General features: G+C 39.5%; 2 protein-coding genes across 3 annotated transcripts; one reads left to right on the top strand and one right to left on the bottom strand.

The window, feature by feature from the left end:
- Window positions 1-77: 77 nt before the first annotated feature.
- On the bottom strand, window positions 78-11,105 carry HSPB11 (heat shock protein family B (small) member 11). Its single transcript, XM_034778644.1, has 6 exons — window positions 10,955-11,105; window positions 9,348-9,459; window positions 5,541-5,647; window positions 4,679-4,747; window positions 2,235-2,278; window positions 78-1,802 (listed from the first exon to the last, which is right to left on the bottom strand). Exons 2-6 carry the CDS (start codon window positions 9,443-9,445, stop codon window positions 1,695-1,697), a joined length of 426 nt encoding a protein of 141 aa, XP_034634535.1. The 5' UTR covers window positions 9,446-9,459; window positions 10,955-11,105; the 3' UTR covers window positions 78-1,694.
- LRRC42 (leucine rich repeat containing 42) lies at window positions 11,050-21,010 on the top strand. 2 transcript variants are annotated; one of them, XM_034778639.1, is made up of 8 exons: window positions 11,050-11,189; window positions 12,242-12,729; window positions 14,259-14,390; window positions 15,479-15,597; window positions 18,143-18,231; window positions 18,324-18,437; window positions 19,690-19,774; window positions 20,522-21,010. In XM_034778639.1, the coding sequence occupies exons 2-8, from the start codon at window positions 12,257-12,259 to the stop codon at window positions 20,779-20,781; spliced, it is 1,272 nt and encodes a 423-aa protein (XP_034634530.1). In that variant the 5' UTR covers window positions 11,050-11,189; window positions 12,242-12,256; the 3' UTR covers window positions 20,782-21,010. The 2 variants fall into 2 exon arrangements, with proteins under 2 accessions (XP_034634530.1, XP_034634531.1); XM_034778640.1 differs by lacking the exon at window positions 18,324-18,437.
- Window positions 21,011-21,919: the final 909 nt, after the last annotated feature.

Here is a 21,919-nt window from a genome sequence, read left to right as displayed (position 1 = left end):
ATTTTAAAATAATTATAGAAATCAGAGGTTAAAAGAATATATACTCACCCAGCAGAAAAAGACAAGGATATAGCATGAGTTATACCTTATTCAAGAATCAGACATAAACATGGCTTGATTCAACACCATTTGAAATTAATGGAAAAGCTCTCTAAGAATGCTAGCCCAGATATGGAGTCATAGATGTAACCATCAGCTACAGGTTAGCATATAGGAAATACAAGTAAAAAAAGAGAGAGAATAAAAGGAGTACAAAAATCAAAAGTGTTTTTATAGATTTCATCGCTACCCTGTTCATACACCCTTGGACCAAAATTTTTCATATAGTGAAACTACTTGTCTCTTAAAAAAAAATCCTGGATATTACTCCAAATGTGTAATGGCTTTCATACGCCCATTCTTAATAGTTTAGGTAGCATCTGATATAATGAAACTTAGTATTAAATAACAGAAAATAAATTGTGTCTATATTCACTACACTTCGATTAGCTCAAGATTTCTTGTCATTAAAATATGAACTAGTGAGTGGAAAGAAAAATATATTTTATTCCACTGAATGCAGCTATCATTTAGTGCCCAATCCTTCCGTTCTGATGAATGTAAAATTCCCACTGAGATTAATGGGAGTTTTTTGCCTGTTTTAGGACTGCAAGATTAATCCCTTTGAGTTTTGAAACCTGGCCTTATCAGTGAAACCTTACCAGTAATACATTCTGGTGCAACGGATTCAGATAATGTTCAGTATCACAGAGACAGCAATGGTACAACGTGTTATAACTAGTCACTTTTTGAAACTGAAATCTATAAAATAAATATTAGTAATTAAAAGCCGTACAAATCGCTTGGATGAATGTTGGAGTAGGGTATTAGCAAACAAAACAAATGATTGCACACTGATCCCTCTTTTTAAAAAAAGAGGCACTTTCTATTATTTACAGGCAGTTTTTCTAAATGTTCACTTGCACACACTCCAGCAAGTTTATGAATGAAACAATTTGTATTAATGTACATCAGCATTGGTTCTATTAATATTTGTTTATGACAGTCATAGCATAAAGCCCAGGCAGCTGTGACCTGATTTGTGAAAATATTTATAGAGGCAATGAGCTAAATAGGAGCAATTAAAATATATTAAACCATCTCGAGTGGCTTCAGCTTGGTATTTAAATATTTCAATAGACATTATAATCATCCTGTTTTCTTACCTAGGGTTCTCAGCTGATCAGGAGTACCACAAGCTAATGAATTTTGGAAGGTCATATTTTAGGTTTGGGGGAATGGCCTCAAGTTTGACTATTTCAGACTTTTATTTTTTCTATGAGGGAAATATTTTACAGAGAAACAAATATTCAATGGCATTTTAAAACAATGTATCTTAAATAGCCTTTTAATCTCAACATACTGCAATTCAGAAGTGGAATCAATTATACTCCTATGTTAATGGTTAAGCAAAAAGCAATTCTTCTACATTTGTACTCTACATTGGAAAACTACAAATGTATTACCAGAGTTAATAGTTGTACTGCATTACACATTAAATTGCTGGGGGGTGGGGTGGAGGGGGACGACACACATGACATACTGGAGCCATATTTTAAAAATCCTTTTTAATATAATGTTTGAATAATAAATATATCCTTTATGCTACAAATATCATTACAAATAATTTTTGAGGCAATTCTTTAAATTTGGTCTTAAATATTTTCTGCTACTCCTTCTGCCATCACTGTGTGCACTGAAACAAAATGATCAAAGGCAGATTTGATGATGAATCGCAAGTAGGTAGCTTGGAATTCAGGAAGCTGTAGAAGAGAAAAGGAGCTTATTATTTTCATTGTAATAATATACATGTTCAACAAGCTTCTGCAAAGAAGTTTAACATTTAAAATATAACACAAGGATCAAGACATTTCTACATGTCAGTTTTCAGAGCTTTCTTGGGTTAGAGGAATCCAAAATAGCCCCCCTCTTTCCTTTGAAGCCCTGGAACTCATGAAACTTTCAAGACAATAGCTGGGCCAAGAAAGATTACCACACTTCTTCAGATAGATATTTAGCAAAGTTAGGAGCTCTAGCTATATGGATTTTTATACCATAATGTATAAGCACATATCCAAGACCTAGAGATGTATCTAAACCTCTAAAATAATATGTATTGAGTTGCGCTAATTGAAGGCATTTTAACTAGTCTATCCACCCCTCCTACATGTGGCACTAATGCTGAATGTACTCACAGAAAATTCTTCCGTTTGAAGCGCCCCTTCTGTGTATTGTAAATCTAGAAAATAAATTTTATGTCAAACAATGAGTTAATATATATACAATGCTGTAATAAGTTTCCACTGGACTTGAAAGTTCCTGGAAGTTAAGGATTGTGAGTCTACATTTTATGCAAAAATTATTAACAAGCCGATTAAAGAATACAAACAATTTTAGTAATGTTCCAATTTAAATATACAAGCAATTAAACTGGTTTTTAAAATGTCTCTATGGGACATAAAAAAAAACTGTGTTGCATTATACTACTCAAATATGCTTTTAATTTTTGAGTATAAAATAAAATATACAAGTAGTACTTTTAGCACTTATATACTGCTTTTTATCTTCAAAGTACTTTACAATCAATCCTCACAATTGTCATTTATGGAATTATAAGTATTACAAATAATAAATAGCCCTATTTTATAGCTGGGCATACAGAGAGTGAGATTAAAGGGCCCACCTCAGGTCACAGAGTGAATCAGTGTCATAGCTGAGATTAGAATTAAGTTATTCCTGTTTGAATAGGACATAAAGGGACAAACTGAGATTAAGACCCCATATTGTTGGCACAGTTCTTCATAACATCCTCAGTACACTAAATATAATTCAAAGACACAGGAATGAACATTTAATCTTGTCACATAATTTAATGTTTTCCATTTTTCTTACATGTGGCATATGGTTATGCAGTTTAAACAGCTCATCATCATCATACTTTCAGTGTTTTAGTATTATTTGTGGACTGGCAACGGCTCCGATCAAGCAAACACTTATGCACATGCTTAACTTTAGGGCTTATGCTAAAGTTAAGCACATGCAAAAACATTTGCAGGATCAAAGCCTTTGTCTTTTTAGACAAGGGTTTAGTAAATGTCAAAAATTATATCACAACTACTGTGATAACATAAAATATAGCTCTAACATTTTAAACTTTCTACTATTCTAGTTTTCATTATGCCTCCATTCTCACTTGATGTCAAAGGAGCCAACACAGAGCCCAATTCTGCAAACATTTATATATATAGGGCCCTACTAAATTCATGGTCCATTTTGGTCAATTTCATGGTCATAGGATTTTAAAAATCATAAATTTCATGATTTCAGCTATTTAAATCTGAAATTTCATGGGGTTGACCCAAAAAGGAGTTGTCGGGGGTGGGGTTGCAAGGTTATTGTAAAGGGGGTTGCGGTACTGCTATCCTTACTTCTGCGCTGCTGCTGGCGGTGGTGCTGCCTTCAGAGCTGGGCAGCTAGAAAGAGGTGGCTGCTGGCCAGGAGCCCCGCTCTGAAGGCGGAGCTGCCGCCAGCAGCAGCACAGAAGTAAGCATGGCATGGTATAGTATTGCCACCCTGACTTCACTACTCCTTGCAGATCTGGGGCCTCAGTCAAGAGCTGCCACTCTCTGGCTACCCAGCTCTGAAGGCAGAATTAAGGGTGGCATGGTATGGTGTTGCCACCCTTACTTCTGCGTGGCTGTTAGCGGGGTACTGCCTTCAGAGCTGGGCATCCGGCCAACAGACGCTGCTCTAAAGCTGCCCAGCTCTGAAGGCAGTGCAGAAGTAAGGGTGGCAATATTGCGACCTCCCCCCCCAAAAAAAACTCCCTTTTAGGTCAAGACCCCCAATTTGAAAAATGCTGGTCTCCCCCATGAAATCTGTATAATATAGGGTAAAAGCACACAAAAGACCACATTTCACAGGGAGAGACCAGATTTCACGGTCTGTGACACGTTTTTCATGGCCATGAATTTGGTAGGGCCCTATTTATATACACAGCAACTCTACTTCTTGTGAGCAGTCTATTGGAATCAGTAGGACCACTCTCATAAGGAAAGTACTTGTATGCATCTGTGATTGTAGGATTAGGCCCATAGTGTAACAGTTGGTGGTTTTTTATTTTTATTTTTTTAAACAAAACAGGGTTTCCTGATAATTTAAATAATGAAAATTCAAATACAAACCTAAATTTACAAAACTCAGGGTTGAGAGAAACTAACAAAAGAGTGAAAGTTTTCAAACAAAGATCAACCTCTGCCCCATCCTCAAATACCTACTGAGCACACAGCAGTATCCAATTTAACATTATCATGATTTAGATTGTTGTGCTCTGGAAAATATTTTGTTTCTTAACAAGGCAGTTCTATTGCTATACTGTTTCAAGTCACACTGTTTTTTCACATATAATTTTCATGTGGATTTCCAGCATGTCACTCTGGTAACATTGATGGAATATTAATTTTTTATGGATTATATCCATAGTAATAAAAACAGCCAATCACAATCCTTTCCAGTATACCAAACAAATGTTATAAACTTTATTCTTCTAATGGTGTAAAGATATTAAGACAATGAGCAAATAGATAAAGGCCAACATAATTTCCACCCAATCAGAGCTGCTCCTCATTTGATTACTTACCTTTTTCGATACACACTTCAAAAGCTACTGGATCTTTAGATAAGCTTTTCTCAATCCTCAAACTCCGCACTAAAATATATTTAAAAAGAAGTCAGCATAGACTGAGCACTGAAGTCTTCCTAGTTTCATATTACTGTTTTACTAATAACAACAGTACTTAACATCATGCATCACTTTTCATCTTCAAAGAATTTTACCAACATTAGCTAATTAATTTTCACAGTATCCTCATTTTACAGGTGGGGAAACTGAAGAAGAAAGTTTAAGTGATTTGCCCAAGATCAGCTAAAGCTTGAGTTCCTAAGTGCCTGGGCTCACTGTACTTTCTCTTTCATAATATCTTTTCTCACATGATTACAGAAATTTGACAAACTGTAAATAAAGGACATAGAAGCTCATACTATGAAATTAAAAAGCAACACATTTAAAAGAGATAAAGAGAAAATACTTTTTGATGAAACAATTTACAGAATTGTTTGAAGCAAATTATTTATTAATGATCATCATTTATAAGATAAATAATTTTAACCTAGTTAATGTAACTTTGTTGTACTAAACTATCAGGCCAATTTATCCTCATGCTTCAAGGCATAAATCAATCACTAGCTCAAGTCGGGGAAAATAATTCTCCTCCTCAACATATTATAACGATATAATGCACAAAGGCCAGGGCTATTAGGAAAGATGTTCGTCTTTCTCCAGCATATCCTGCTTCTACAATTAGTTCATGCAACATACTAGCCTCAAAGGATCACTGGTTTGCTGGCTTAGCTACATTCTTGTGGATTATTTTTTAAACTATTAGCTGCAGAATGTGATACTACTGTGAAAATTAAAACATGAAAATACATTGCGTTCTTACCTAAGTAACACTGGATTGTGAGTTTGCTGATTTTTACACATTTATGAAAACTAATAATGAATTCCTGGGGGAACATTCCTGTTGTTGTCCAAAACGTTTCTGAACTTCTGTTGTTAAAAAAAAGCAACATGACTTTTTATTTGTTACATGAAGTATGATATATTTATAAAAGAATGAGATCTGCAAAGTAATTTCTATTTAGGCTCCTTTGAAAAGGAACAATATATATCTGAAGATCCATTACAATATCAATGTTTACCATATCTTCTCTCTCTCTTACAAACAGCCTCTATTTCCTTTACTGCTCGCAAGTCTGTTCATCACAGAATATTCCCAGATACTTGAATCTCACAGGCCACTCAGTTCAACAGCCTGTCTAAAATTTGGGTTTGAGTGACTCTCACCTAGGAAGAGCCTATTTAGATTAGCTTCGTTGTCATTCCCTCCCTTCTCCTTTCTGCTGCATTTCTCAACAACACAAAATTCTGGCACAGTTAGACAATTCATACCTGCACATTACACCACAACTGACCCACCCATTATGATACAGTCTTAGTTCCATGACCACGTACTATTTTTCCACAGAACCCCTGCCTCATTCAGTGCACAAGATGGATGGTGCTTTGGGAATGAATCAGGGTTGTTCAGTGAAGGAGGCTGTTGTCTGTAGGATCCCTGCTTCATTTGTTGCAGACGTTGAAGGTGTCTAGTGAATGAAGTGGAAGACTGCAGGAATAGAAAGGATGGTCTTATATATAAGGCAGATGAATGGTGCCCTGGAGAAATGGATTCTATCCCTACCTCTGTCATAGATTTCCTATGTGATGCTCGGCAAGTCATTTAAACCAAACTTTTCACAGATGGCAACTGTGATTCCTCATTTTCTGGGTGCCAACTTTAGATCCTGGGACTGAGCACTCACAGCTGCAACTGAAGTCAATGGAAGATGTGCTTTAAACATATAAAGTGCAATAAAATATTAAGTACTCTGAAAAATCAAGCCACAGGCTGTCTCCTATTAGGCACCCACAATTATTGGACATTTTTTACCTTACTGTCTCTGTGTCTCAATTCCCCATCTGTAAAACGGGGATAATAATGTCCCCTCATCTCACAGGGATGTTGTGAAAATTAAGTACTATTTGTGAAGCATTCAGATACTATAGTGAGGAGCACTACAGAAAAATCCATAAGGAAATTAATAAGAATGGCCATACAGGGTCAGACCAATGGTCCATCTAGCCCAGTAACCTATCTTCCAACAGTGGCCAATGAACAGAATAGGGCAATTATCAAGTGATCTATCCCCTGTTGCCCAGTCCCAGTATCTGGCAGTCAGAGGCTTAGGGACACCCAGAGCATAGGGCTGCATAATAATTCTGTCTTCATAGATTCTAGGACTGGAAGGGACCTCAAGAGGTCATCGAGTCCAGTCCCCTGCCCGCATGGCAGGACCAAATACTGTCTAGACCATCCCTGACGGACATTTATCTAACCTACTCTTAAATATCTCCAGAGATGGAGATTCCACAACCTCCCTAGGCAATTTATTCCAGTGTTTAACCACCCTGACAGTTAGGAACTTTTTCCTAATGTCCAACCTAGACCTCCCTTGCTGCAGTTTAAGCCCATTGCTTCTTGTTCTATCCTTAGAGGCTAAGGTGAACAAGTTTTCTCCCTCCTCCTTATGAAGGATACCTGAAAACTGCTATCATGTCCCCTCTCAGGCTTCTCTTTTCCAAACTAAACAAACTCAATTCTTTCAGCCTTCCTTCTTAGGTCATATTCTCAAGACCTTTAATCATTCTTGTTGCTCTTCTCTGTATCCTCTCCAATTTCTCTACATCTTTCTTGAAATGCGGTGCCCAGAACTGGACACAATACTCCAGCTGAGGCCTAACCAGCGCAGAGTAGAGCGGAAGAATGACTTCTCGTGTCTTGCTCACAACACACCTGTTAATACATCCCAGAATCATGTTTGCTTTTTTTGCAACAGCATCACACTGTTGACTCATATTTAGCTTGTGGTCCACTATAACCCCTAGATCCCTTTCTGCCGTACGCCTTCCTAGACAGTCTTTTCCCATTCTGTATGTGTGAAACTGATTTTTCCTTCCTAAGTGGAGCACTTTGCATTTGTCTTTGTTAAACTTCATCCTGTTTAACTCAGACCATTTCTCCAGTTTGTCCAGATCATTTTGAATTATGACCCTGATATCCAAAGCAGTTGCAATCCCTCCCAGTTTGGTATCATCTGCAAACTTGATAAGCATACTTTCTATGCCAATATCTAAGTCGTTAATGAAGATATTGAACAGAGCCGGTCCCAAAACAGACCCCAGTGGAACCCCACTTGTTATGCCTTTCCAGCAGGATTGGGAACCATTAATAACAACTCTCTGAGTACGGTTATCCAGCCAGTTATGCACCCACCTTATAGTAGCCCCATCTAAATTGTATTTGCCTAGTTTATCGATAAGAATATCATGCGAGACCGTATCAAATGCCTTACTAAAGTCTAGGTATACCACATCCACAGCTTCAACCTTATCCACAAGACTCGTTATCCTATCAAAGAAAGCTATCAGATTGGTTTGACACAATTTGTTCTTTACAAATCCATGCTGGCTATTCCCTATCACCTTACCACCTTCCAAGTGTTAGCAGATGATTTCCTTAATTACTTGCTCCATTATCTTCCCTGGCACAGAAGTTAAACTAACTGGTCTGTAGTTTCCTGGGTTGTTTTTATTTCCCTTTTTATAGATGGGCACTATATTTGCCCTTTTCCAGTCTTCTGGAATCTCTCCCGTCTCCCATGATTTTCCAAAGATAATAGCTAGAGGCTCAGATACCTCCTCTATTAGCTCCTTGAGTATTCTAGGATGCATTTCATCAGGCCCTGCTGACTTGCAGGCATCTAACTTTTCTAAGTGATTTTTAACTTGTTCTTTTTTTTATTTTATCTGCTAAACCTACCCCCTTCCCATCAGCATTCACTATGTTAGGCATTCCTTCAGACATCTCGGTGAAGACCGAAACAAAGAAGTCATTAAGCATCTCTGCCATTTCCAAGTTTCCTGTTACTGTTTCTCCCTCTTCACTGAGCAGTGGGCCTACCCTGTCTTTGGTCTTCCTCTTGCTTCTAACGTATTGATAAAAAGTCTTCTTGTTTCCCTTTATTCCCGTAGCTAATTTGAGCTCATTTTGTGCCTTTGCCTTTCTAATCTTGCCCCTGCATTCCTGTGTTGTTTGCCTATATTCATCCTTTGTAATCTGTCCTAGTTTCCATTTTTTATATGACTCCTTTTTATTTTTTAGATCATGCAAGATCTCGTGGTTAAGCCAAGGTGGTCTTTTGCCACATTTTCTATCTTTCCTAACCTTCAGAGGAGGCTCTGAATAATGTGCAGTAAATTAGGCATAGGGCCACAAACTGAACAACAGGGATAAAACACATATTGAATAGCTGTGCATTAAGTGAGTACTGGCCATCCTGTGCACTGATTAAGGCACGTATCCTGTGGAAAAATAGTATGTGGTCATGTAATTAAATATGGTATATAATGCATATACATACAGGGGCCAAAGTAAAGTTGCACTGACAACCTTAATTTTGGTAATTCCTCACTTTTGAGTGCTTCACTTTGCCACCTTAATGTTCTTTTATTAATAATAATAATATAACAATATAAAAACATAATAGCATAAAATCCAGTGATAGAACAAATGAATGTTAATGACACCAAAGCACTTTATTTCTACAACAACCTTCACTTACATAAAGAACCAAACATCAAATCTTACCCATCAATGATGTTTTCAGGGGGGTATTTTTCATCACTTGATGTGGCTAGAACAACTTCAGCCCCTGGAGAGCTAAGGCACAGATCTGTTGATTTCATCCTTTCTTGTTGGTCTGCATGAGAACAAAAAAACCCAAAAGAAACGTTCTTAGAATATCACTGAATGGGAGCGTCTGTCCTCTTGTTGCCTAGCAGCCAAATTCAGTCTCTAACAGGAATTCAGAGAAAGTATGTTACACTCTTATGAGCAACACTCTAGTCTATCTCTTTTAAGATCTCTATGATACAACCACCGATATTTCTTGAGTTACAGTCAAAACAGTCCCCTCACACCACACTGCTGCCCACAAATAGTTCCAGTTCTAAAGAATAGCTGCTTGCATTTCTAATTGTATTCTTTATTAAAACGCTTGAAAATGCATTTTACATAGGTGTTTTTGACTAAGAAATATAGTGACAAGGATTTAAGAAAAATATTTTTTAAAATCATGAGTGTTTGCTGTAGTGCTGCCAAAATGGCCAAACTACTAATAAATGATAATATATAATTATAGTACTTTGTGCTTTTCTGTAGAACCTAAGAATCCCAGAGAACTTTACAAAAAATAGTTAAGCCTTGCAATAAATATCTTTATAAGTTAAAGTATGACTTTCCCCTTCTGGTATTCCCCCTATTTCCTCAGTATCTCTTCAGTTTCCCTATTTCTTTCCCCATTGTAGGTATTTTGGGCCCTAATCCTGCAATGAGATCTATGTGGATACAGGACCCGGGTCTTTGTCATGAGAGTGAACAAGGAATTATATGTGAGCTGGCAGGGTGATAAGACATCTAAAAAAAGTCAATGTCATTTTGGGTTGAATACACAGAGGCATTATGTCACAGAACAGGGAGCTGATAGATTCTCTCCATATGGCTTTGTTGAGACAAATAATGGATAGTTGTAGGGAGCTGAACACCAAAAAGATATAAACAGTTTTCAAGGAATTGAGCGAATGGCAACAATAATTAGGAGTCTGGAAGGACTTATTAAAGAATATTTAATAGAACAATGACTAGGGTGGCTAACTGCCTACAAGTGTTGGGAAAGGTATCCAACAAAGAAGGAGAAGAATCATTTAGGGATGTCAATGGAGAAGTCGAAGAATAGTGGGATGAAACTGAGCACATGATAATTTAGGCTGAATCACAAGAAACGTTTTCTAAGGGTGAGGTTGACTCTGGAATCATTTCCCTGGGAAGGGACGTCCATCACTTAATTTAAATTTAATCTAGTCCAAACTTTGGAAAATATGAGGTACAGGGCAATTACACTAACAGACCTCTATCAGCTCCTGGCATCCATCAGCGCCTCCCCATGTCCCCGTCAAATCCCAGACCCCCTCCCAATGCCCCACATCCCCTCCAAATCCCAGAGCCCCCTCCCAGTGCCCCAGATCCCCTCACCGCCTCCCCATGTCCCCTCCAAATCCCAGAGCGCCCCTCAGTGCCCCACATCCGTTCCCCATACCTCGGGCTCCCTCCCACAGCCCCTCCCCATGTCCCTCCATTATCCTGTCACCCCAGCCCCACATCTCCCCTGGGTCCCCGCCCCTGGCTCAGGGACTCGCCTCTTGTCTGGGGTGGAGACGCCGCGCGCTCCCGCCTGGGGCTCCCCGCCGCTTTCTCCGCCCGCGCACGCACGCGCGCGCGCGCTCCCCTGGCTCAGCTCCCCCGGCGCGCCCCCGCTCTCCCCTTTGTGGCCCCGGGGCGCTCCCGGGCTGGGACTGGCCTGTGTCGCGCCCCGGCCCCTGCGAGCGGCCGCGCCGAGCGGGGGCTCTCGGGACGGCCCGTGCCCGGGGCCAGGTAGGTGACGGTCGGAGGGTTCGGGCCGAGCGGCTCGGGGGCCGGGGAAACTTTCCCAGCGCCCGCGAGAGCCCCAGGCTCGGAGCGACGGACCCCGCGGGGCGGGGCGGGCCCGGGGCAGGGGGCGCTGCTCCGCCAGCAGCGGGGCTGAGGGGCACGAACCTACCCCGGCCAGGGGCCAGGCCTGGGAGCGGCCCCCGCCCGAGGGGGGTTGAGGGGGCCGGGCCGGGGCCGGCTGGGCTGAGCCGAGCCCGCGGCCGGACGGCGCCAGGGACCGGAGCAGACACCCCCGGCCTGGCCTGTCTGCGCCCCGCGGCGCGCCCCGGAGCAGGGGGGCAGCAACCGCCCCGCTGGGGAAAGGTTCCGCGCAGGAGCCCCCCCGGGCCGAGCGGCGCCTGTTGCATCCCAGAAAACAGCCGCCGAGCGTCCGTGGCCGCCAGGGGGCTGCGCCGAGCCCATCCCAGCGCCAGACAAAGCCGAGTCCCGCGGCTCCGCGCCGCCGAGAGGGGCAGACGTGTCCCCGTTTGCAGGCCGAGCCGGCGGCAGGGCAGCGCCGATGAAAGCCCCGCCGCCAGGTCTGCAGCGTTGAGCAAGGAGGTGGTGCACGAGACAAACTTCTGTAGCGCTCTCACAATTTCCCGCAGCCCTAATCGATCAGCATGTTAACGGGCAGGCCCCAGGTGCAGCGTACAGGACTATATGAATGCAACAGTTGTAATGTACTGAGTACTGGAGTGTGTAAGGTATAGCCAGCACGGTGCCCTGCTAAATGCAATCAGAGCAACACCATGTTAGTACTGATGATCAAGGAGGACTGGTGTGTGGAAAAGACCTGTCATTCTGAAGCAAAAGTCCTGAGTTCTAGTCCCCATATTTATTTTGCTGGCAGCTGGGGTGTATATGTATCATACGCAGCCACACTGTCATGATACCGTAGGGGTACACTATCATTTGCTGCCTAGGGCACCAAAGGAAATTAACTTGGAATTGATATTTCCAAAATAGTATAATTTGTTTCAATTATTTATCTGGCTCTCCTTTTGTTTTTGCAGAAACTGTAAAGGGGAATGTCTTACTGCCTCAAGTCAGAAAGCCTTTTGGATACAGGCCCAATATATGTGCGTGAAAATGGGCACCTGTATATGGTAAATCAGGGTTCTGGCACTGTAAAAAATGCCACTCCAAAACCAAGGCCTTTTAGACTATTTTCTAAAGGATTCTCTGTGGAGCTTTGTATGAACAGAGAAGATGACAGTGCAAGGAGAGAGAGAACAGATCATTTCATCTTCACTTATACTAAGGAGGGGAATCTCCGGTACTCAGCCAAGTCTCTCTTCGGCCTAGTGTTGGGTTACATTTCTGACAATGTTGATCATATTGATTCGTTGATTGGCTTTCCAGAGCAGATTGCTGAAAAGCTGTTTTCTGCTGCAGAAGCAAGGCAAAAGTTCACAGAACCAGTTACAGGACTCAGAGCACTACAAAAATTTACTGAGGCATATGGAAGTCTGGTGCTTTGTTCATTATGTTTACAGAATAGGTAAGTGCATTGAGTAACATAAATGTGTGAGGCTCTGCTAGTGTTTTTACTTAAGTGTTTCCATTTTTTTACTTAAATATAATCAGTTCCTTGATTTGGATTATTAAATTATATTTGTTCATTCCATAAAATATTGTTGGTAAATAGCATTTGGTTTAATTCTTGTATCTGTAATGCAAAACCCCTAATACGGCCAGTTAATCCTCCAAATCCACATGAACACATTCTGCAACCTGAATTGAAGGATAAAACCTGCAGCTTTATTTTTAACATGCTAATACCTAGCACTTGTATGGTGCTTTAAAACCTAATCCTCAGAACATACCTACCTTTTTGTCTGCAGGATAGTTTTAGCCATGTCAGTCCCAGGGTATTAGAGAGACAAGGTGGGTGAGGTAATAATATATTTTATTGGACCTTCTGTTGGTGAGAGAGACAAGCTTGTCTAATTTACCTACCTCACAGGGGTGTTATGTTAATAATTAAATTGTTTCTGAACTAATAAAAACCCTTTTCTGTAAGCATTTCAACATTTATTTTGACTTGTACAGTGAGCAAAATGTTCTAGCACACAGTCCCACTGGGAGGTTCCATGTCTACTATTGCATTTCATTGTAAGGGTATCAGTACCCCCAAGATACGGGGGAGAAAAGGATAGTCTTGTAATTATATCACAGGTTTTGAAGTCAGAAGACTAGTACTACATTTTATTAATTACTATTTTTATCTAGATGTGTTGCATGCCCTCCATATTAAATACACCTTGCCCAGGGATGTTCTCCCTCTCCACTCTTCTCTGGACAAGTTCTAACTCAACAAGAAACATTTCTCCTTACAAGGCTTAAAATAGGATTATACCCCTCTAAAACCTTGTCCCTGGTGAAGTACCTTCCTATGCTATAACAATTTAGGGTTGTTTTTTTTTTGGTACATTAACACAGTTTATGGTCTTTTCAGTCTTTTAAATATGAATCAGTAGAAATCAAAGCATATAGGCACATCATTCTTGGATGCCAAAGGTGGCATGAGCAATATAGGAAAGTTTTAATAAAAAACATCACATGTACCAGGTGTCACTTCATCCTCCGTATGATCAAATTTTTTGCCAGTCTACTCGTGAATTGCCCTTTTCGTGGGTGAAAGATGGCTTCTGTTGTAGGATCCTTGTGTTCTCTTTATTTCACTAATCAAGGTTTTTGTCTATGGCCACGAAACGTCAGTTTTACCATTTGGCAAGCAGTGCTGCTGGAATTAGACTGATATAGCTTGAGATCTAGTTATAATAGCTGTCTTTGCAAGTTGAAGTCACTAGTTACAGAGCAAGTACTTTTTGAGTCAGATCTGAGCCACAATGTTGGTATAAGACATTGAGTAAGTACTTGAGCATGTGTTCCACATGGACTGCAGCCTGGGTAGATAATGAAGAGACTGTGCTCATTTGGGGCATTTTTCACATAGCAGAGAGTAGGCACCTTCTAGGACTGTACCTCTTGTGCATCTGAATGTTGATAGCTTTCTGCTCTTTACAGATATCTGGTTATTTCTGAAAAACTTGAAGAAATTAAGTCTTTCAGGGAGCTGACCTGCTTGGATCTTTCCTGTTGTAAACTTGGAGATAACCATGAATTGCTAGAACATATCACCAAAGAAGCTCTGTCTAGGTACCAATTTATTTATATATATAACTGACCAGCATTTTCTTTTCCATCACCAAGAAATTCACAGAATCACACTGTCTCTTTAAAGGAAAGTTTCACAGGCAACAAGCACTTTTATTGGGGTTTTTAGTTGTTTATAAATTCTCTTCTTCAGGTGAAAAAAGCATACATCAGAACTAATAAAACAAATTGCATGATACCAGGCATGTACTGAGTCTTTAGATATGATCTACAATTATGAAAGTTGAAATAAAAGTACTCTATTATCCAACATAAAGACCAATTGTTTTGTATATTTTTCATTTTCTGTTTATAGTATACACTCATTATTGCAAAACTTAATTTCCAACTGCTGTAGACTTTCCCTATTAAATTTGCTTATTGATTTTTTGGGAGAAAACTTTATCAAAATAATCATTTTAACTGAATCAGTATGTCAGCATGAGACATTCCTGAACTTACATATTTTGTCCAGTATGTGTTTGCTAAAATGTTTATATAAGTCTTTTCAAGCTTCCAGAGATCTAAAAGGTAGAATATTGTGAAACTTTATTAGATAGGTTAACTATGTTTGTTAATTAATAACTGTTGTTACTACATAAGACTTCCATGCATTTGATTCAAGGTTGTGTTTTAAAGGGATGCTGTGGAAGTATATCTATAAATTTGGGGGGATTTCATTTCTTCTTTGCAACCCTTCCTTGTATCTCCTACCACTTTTGTCCTTTCCTATATGTCAAGCAAGGATTTTCCTTCTCCAGTTTTGAATGGGGTTGAAATTGACAAGCCTAATTGTCCTTAACTTCAGGTTACAAAGAATCTTATTGCCTGTGTCATCAAGCTGTTGTGTTCTAGTGTTGCGTGTGTCAGTGAAATTTTGGCAATAGTTTGTAAGGCAATTACTTCAGCAGAGCCTTCAGAGGGAACAGGGAAAATACCAGAGGCCTCTTGTTTTATTAGTCCTTTTAATATCAGCAAAGGAGTGGTAGATTGAGCAGGTGTTAGGGGAAGATTCACATGAAATGTTAACAATTTTACTAAAAACTTTGAAATTATTCCTTTATAAACTAACTTTACGTTCCTTATCCTAGTGTAACTCGGCTCCTCCTGAAGGATAATTGTTTGTCAGATGCAGGCCTTCGCAAAATGACAGCGCCAGTTCGAGTGATGAAAAGGGGACTTGAAAATCTTTCTGTATTAGATTTGTCTTGTAAGTATGTCAAAGTGCCTCATAATTTACATTTAGAAACACATAGTTACTTCTCATCTAGAGTTCCTCCTAGTTAATATTGAAAGGAAACAATTGTTCAGAATTAGCCCCAACATCAGGAGTCCAAACAAGGACTTCATTGACAGCTTGCCAGAATTCACGTGTTGCACCTATAGCCTTATCCTGCTGCACCGAAGTCAGTGAAAGCAGAAATCAGGCCCTTGATTGGCATAAATACACCATTTAAATGAACATTTATGCATTCCAAAATGGAACTTGAACTAGTCAATATCTAAGCTGACTGACTCAGCACTGAATTTATAATCTAAGTTTTGTATTTTACTACTAATAAATATGACATGAACCTGACAATATCATCCTTTGTCTAGTCTTTCTGCTAGGGTGGTGACTATTCAACATGTAAACTTTTTACACAGAGAACAAGACTAAGGTGTCCATCATCTTAGTCTCAAATACAACATCAAAAGAAAACTTTCTGAACTTGACATTAACAAAGGATACTGATTATCGGTGGAGCTCACAGCACTAGCTGTTATGAAGGTTGCCTGTCACTTCCTATCCTGTGTTCTCAGTTGCTTATAACTTTACCAAACTATCCATTTGGGGTGAAATATTCTATGCTCGGTGTCTGATTTCTTTTGGAAAACTTCAGCCAGAATCATTCAGCCATTTCCAAGAACAAGGCTAGGGGAAAATGTTATTTTGCCCATGTTAAAAAATTCTGGCTACCTTTGCTTTGAAAAGCTCTATCACCTCCATGCTCTGGAACAGGGACCTGAAATTTGGAAGATGGTGGCCTTTGAGGGGTGTGCCTTTTGCTGACCATGTTGAAAATCTGCCCAAATTTTGCCAAGTTATAAGCCTTTGAAAAGTTACAGTTTGCACATGCTCATTAGACACTTTTTTTTTTTTTTTTTTAGATTTTATCAGTTAAATTCCCTACAAGTGCATCTGTGCTGAGCAGAACCTTCCCTGCAATTGCAGCTTTGCGCCATGCAGGGTCTAAGCACCTGAAGTGAGATCAGGGAGTCCGTTTCCCCCGTGCTCTCAATGCTGCCCCCACTGGACTAGGCAGTATGAAGAAGGAAGCTGCCTGATTAAATTTTTTTTTCTATTTCGCTTTTTTAGGAAACCTAAGAAATTGCATACAAAATGCTATTTTAAAAACACTTCAGGTTGCAAAGTCAAGCACTCAAAAGTTAGCCTTAATTCTAGTGTTTCCTGTCTGTGTAACCCTAATTTGGCCCCCTTGTGAGTATGCAATATGATAGTCTTTAATTCCATGAACACTTACTATTTTTTTCCCCACAGCACCTCTCATTCAGTGCACTGCTTGGACCTGCTCTGGGAATGAGTCAGGGTTGTATTTTGAAAGAGACTGATGTTGGTCGGATCCCTGCTTCATTTGCAAAAGTTGGAAGATGTGTAGTTAATGAGGCAGGAGGCTACAGAAAGAGAAGGGGCAGTCTCTCAGTAAAGGTAGTTGAATACTGTGCTGGAGAACTGGATTTTGTCCCTGTGTGATAATGGGCAAGATGTGAAAAGTCTGACTTTTCACAGGTGACTATTTATTTGCATGTTCCTCATTTTTTGGGTGCCTAACCTGAGACCCTGGTGACTGGCTTACAGAAGTGCTGAGCATTCACAGCTACAACTGAAGTCACTGGGAGCTTTGACTAGATAAAGTGCTATATAATGCTAAATAGTTTCAGACATCAGGTCCTAATTGTTTCAAATTAGCCACTCAGAATGCGTGGATACTTTTGAGCTTAATCTCTGTACCTCAGTACTTCATTTGTAAAATGGGGATAATAATTCCCCCTCTTCTCACAGGGATGTTGTGAACATTAACAAATGTGTGAAGCACTTATACTATTGTGATAAGTGCCATAGAAAAGCTCATGAGAAAAATAAATCTGTCTTCAGAATAGGTTTGAATATTACGCAGTAAATAAAGTATAGGCCACACTTTGAACAACAAGGAGAAAAGAAAATATTGATTAGTTGCTCATTAAGTGAGCAGCCTCCATTCCATGCACTGAATGAAAAATATGCAACCATGTAATTAAACACTGGCTCATAATGCATACACCACGGGACTGCATTAAGGTTGCATAGGCAGCCTCAACCCTGGTATTTCCTATCTTTTGGTGCTTGACTTTGCAACCTTACATTAAAAGAACATTAGTTTTCGTGTGCAATAAATGTATATTTACATATGCACAGGTATGGCTTATATATTTATAATGCTTAACCTAATTGAAGTTGTCTATGAAAGCTTAATTTTGCTCTGCAGAGAAAAAAAAATCAGTTTCAAATAACTTTCAAAACATGGAGCGTGTTAATATAAGTGTGCCGGAATAGCTTATAAAATATTTACCAAGGGAATAATTGGTTGCTTGCTAGTATAACATTTGTATTGTCTTTTTTCCACACCTACATTTTAATACTTTAAAAAAAAAATGGTTTTGCAGAACACACCTATATAGTCATGCAACTTAATCTAACCTTTTTGATTTTATAGGTAACCCTGAAATCACTGATACGGGAATTGGGTACCTTTTTTCTTTCAAGAAGCTGAATTATTTGGATATTTCTGAAACAGGTCTCAAGGTAAAACAGAATTTCCACTCAAGTCTGTTACATATATACAACATGATCAAATGCTCTTCTACACAGTCTGCTTTATATCCTTCTTTCACCAGGATGTTAAGGCAGTCATTCAGAGGCTCCAGACCCAAATAAGCTTAGTTCATTCAAAAGTGCCTCTGAAAGAATTTGATCATAGTAACTGCAAAACAGAGGGATGGGCAGAGCAGGTATGTTCTTTTTTTAAATTTTTTTTAACCAAACCAAAGTATGTGTCCTTTTCAGTCACAAATCATTTCACATCACCCAGTGAGGTTCTATATCTTTTTAGTATTTCATTCTGAGAAAACAGATGTTATAAAGAGCTTAGAGAATGAACATGTTCTTCATTCTTACATGCCTGAGGAAGTATCCAGAGGTTGCATTGACTGCTGACAGCCAGGATCAAACCTAAATTTGCAGAGAATAAAGCAGAGTGCAGGTATTCTCACTTTGTCAAATAATGTGCTCAGACTGTTAAGTCTCTGCGTACACCCAGTGAGGCCACTTGAAGCAAAATGAAGCATTGCATGCTGGAGCTTCTGCATGGGCAGCTTTAAGCTGCATTAGAGACCTCTGAGCCACATTTGGATGTTACAGCACACTTTGTTTACCCTTCTGTTAGGGAAATTACAACTGCAGGAATTTCATTGTAACAGACTGGGGTATATCTATACTGCAGAGACCGTATTGGCATAGCCACATCCCTATAGCTATGCCAGCATAACTGCACAGTGTAGACTCAGCAACTGAAGGGGTTTTGCAGTGGTATAGAAACATCACCTCCCTGAACAACGGTAGCTAAGGTGATGGAAGTATTCATTGACATAGCTGAGTCTACCCTGGGGTTAGGTTGGCATAGCGATGTCTGTTGGGGCGTAGTTTTTTCACGCCCCTGACTGAGATAGCTATGTTGATCTGACTTCTAAGTGAAGACCAAGTCTAAGGCCATGTCTGGGGGAAGAAAGTTGCACTAGTTAAATTAAATTGATTTTAAATCAATCTAGTTAAACTGGTGCAACTTCTGTGTGCCGTACCATCCAAATGTGGCTCAAAGTTCTATAATGCAGCTTAAAGTTGCCCATCCAGAAGCTCCAGCGTGTAAGAGGAGAATCACAACCATAGAGACTCCTACTGTAATGGAAGTGTTGTAAGGGGACATGTTAGCTGCAGGTGTTTTTCTGTTTCTCGACGGTCCTTCATCTTGCTTCATATATGCATCAGAATTCCTGTTTGATAAGATAGTGTCCATAAGAATTGGAGGAGGGAATATTTTACTTAGGTTGCTAGTACTTAAAGCTTTTACTGAAAACTGATGTTGCTATACAAGTCATCTTTGATGAGTAATATGGCATAAAAAAGCTAAAGAGTAAGGTGTAGAGTTGTTTCTGATGATCATTTCTTTTAAGAAAATAATTCAAAATAATTTAAATCATGTTTCAGACAGTGTTGCAGTGGGAGCAGTTGGCTATGAAAACTGTCAAGCCCAAGGAAAACTTGAAGTCCAGAATGGCAGCTCAGCACTTCTGTACGTAACTGTGTGAGGCTCTGAATAACTTGTTCATTAAACTTGTACATTAGGTTTTTTTTAAATCTATTTAGTGTAAAAGTAAAGTGGCATATGGAATGTATACCTGCAGCCACTTGTGAAACGGAACGTTTCACTTATACAACATCTTTAAAGTTACAAAATATCTAAAAAGTGATTGAGCTTGCTTTTAGTGAATAGATTTTTTTCATCTGATGGAATATGACATAGGTAAATCCAATTCACTGACAGCTTAAGCTCAAGTGCATTGAAACCAATGGTATCAGAGGGGTAGCCGTGTTAGTCTGAATCTGTAAAAAGCAACAGAGGGTCCTGTGGCACCTTTGAGACTAGTCTCAAAGGTGCCACAGGACCCTCTGTTGCTTGAAACCAATGGGAGTCTGTTGGCCTCAGTGGGTTTTGGGTTAGTTCTTGAGGCAGCTGGAATCTGGTGACCCAGGTCATTTTCAGCTTGGTCATCTGCCTTTGTATAAAGTGATTAAATTAAGCACAAAATCCTCCCTTTGTAATCTGATCAGCACATCTCCCAACAAAAATGAATGAGTAATATAAAACAATCTTATGTGTTGTATTGATTAAATACAGCCAAATATTGAAAAATTGATTTTATTTCTAAATATTAAGGCTTTGTAGCTGTACTAAACATGGCTTAACAAATGATGAATAGCTTTTGTGCCAATATTGCATTAGAGAGCAGGCTTAACTGTGTTTTGGGATTTTTTGTAGATGGAAAGAGACGCAGGATAGAAGAACCAGTCAAGTGCACATTGGTGCAGATTAAAGCAAAAGTTTCTGAAAACTTGCAGTTCTATAAGGATGAAGTACAAAACTGCCATTTCCCTTTATTGAAAAAGGAGGCTGCAGCTAGCCACCAACTAAAGAAAAATAAAGAGAAAGGTTTAACTGAACAAGAGAGAGAACGAACTTCAAAGCAGAAGCACGCATGCCTGACCATGGAAGATTGGGACTTGTTGAATACCTATTGATGTAGGCAGATTTCCCTTTTTTTCTGGTGGTAAAGTTGGTAGAAGTATCAATATGAATTTGTGTCTGGAGAAAGGAGACTATTTTTTAAAACAGCAGTGGCATAGCAGCAAATTATAGCTACTCGTGTTGGGAGAGGGGAGTGCTAGACCCAAGAGGTGGAGTGATGATCATTCTAATGTATATTTTCTATACACAATTTTTTCAAATAAATTTTGTCATCATCCTTAACTAATGCCTGTGACATGCATAACACATTGAGGGAAATGGTTCTCCTTAAGTCTTGCTCTGTACAGCAGCCCCAGTGGCAGAAACTGATTATCACTTAGCCCAACTGCCTCTTCAGTTCAGTAGCACTCTACACAACACCACCAGCAGTGTAGAACTTGAAACTTACTTAGCTTGAGAGATTCTAGTCAGTCAGGTTCTACTGCTAGTAGAAAGCATTGTGGGCGTCAGAGTTTGAAGTCATCACTATGGTAAGCAAGTATGAGTGACTAATCTGTTTGTAAAGTGTCATTTGATTGTAATGGTGCTATACTAATCCTTATCTAGGTAGTACATACAGCTCACAGGGTGAGGTGTATCCAAAGTGCTGTGGATAGACCCTGACAAAGAAAGGAGAATAAATTTGTGGGAGGGGTGAAATATGAAGTTAAGTAACAGCTAATTTCTGGGAGACAATGACTTTGGAATCAAAATTGTGACATGGAAGTGGGGAAAACATTGCAGTTTGGGGAGTTTCAAGATTAAACTCTACGTTTAACTCTGCTTCTCTGAGTTACAATGGTAGAGTGTTCTCTTTTTATAAACCAATCAATGGCACTTTACACTTGTCAAGAGCCTTTTGTGGATTGAAACATGTTTAAGCATGTAATTATCGCTATCTAAAAACATTTATATAGAAAAGTATTGCTATATCTATGGGTAGGGTTGAAAACATGTTCAATTGATCTATTGCATCTAAAACAGTTCTAAATTATTCTACGTAAGTCCAGTGGAACCTCCTAACTCTAATTACCTTGAGGTCTGTCTGTCCTGCAAACACTGAAGCTAAGAATTTCAGTAGTGACTGTGGATGCCTAACTTAACACCTTAAAGTTAGGCACCTAAAAATTGAGACACCCAGAATTACTAATA

This window comes from Trachemys scripta, chromosome 8 (genome assembly GCF_013100865.1).
Source record: "Trachemys scripta elegans isolate TJP31775 chromosome 8, CAS_Tse_1.0, whole genome shotgun sequence".
In the NCBI taxonomy this organism is placed as follows: Eukaryota; Metazoa; Chordata; order Testudines; family Emydidae; genus Trachemys; species Trachemys scripta.
The sequence above is the reverse complement of the archived record's forward strand: the minus strand, read 5'-3'. Positions and strand labels throughout refer to the sequence as shown.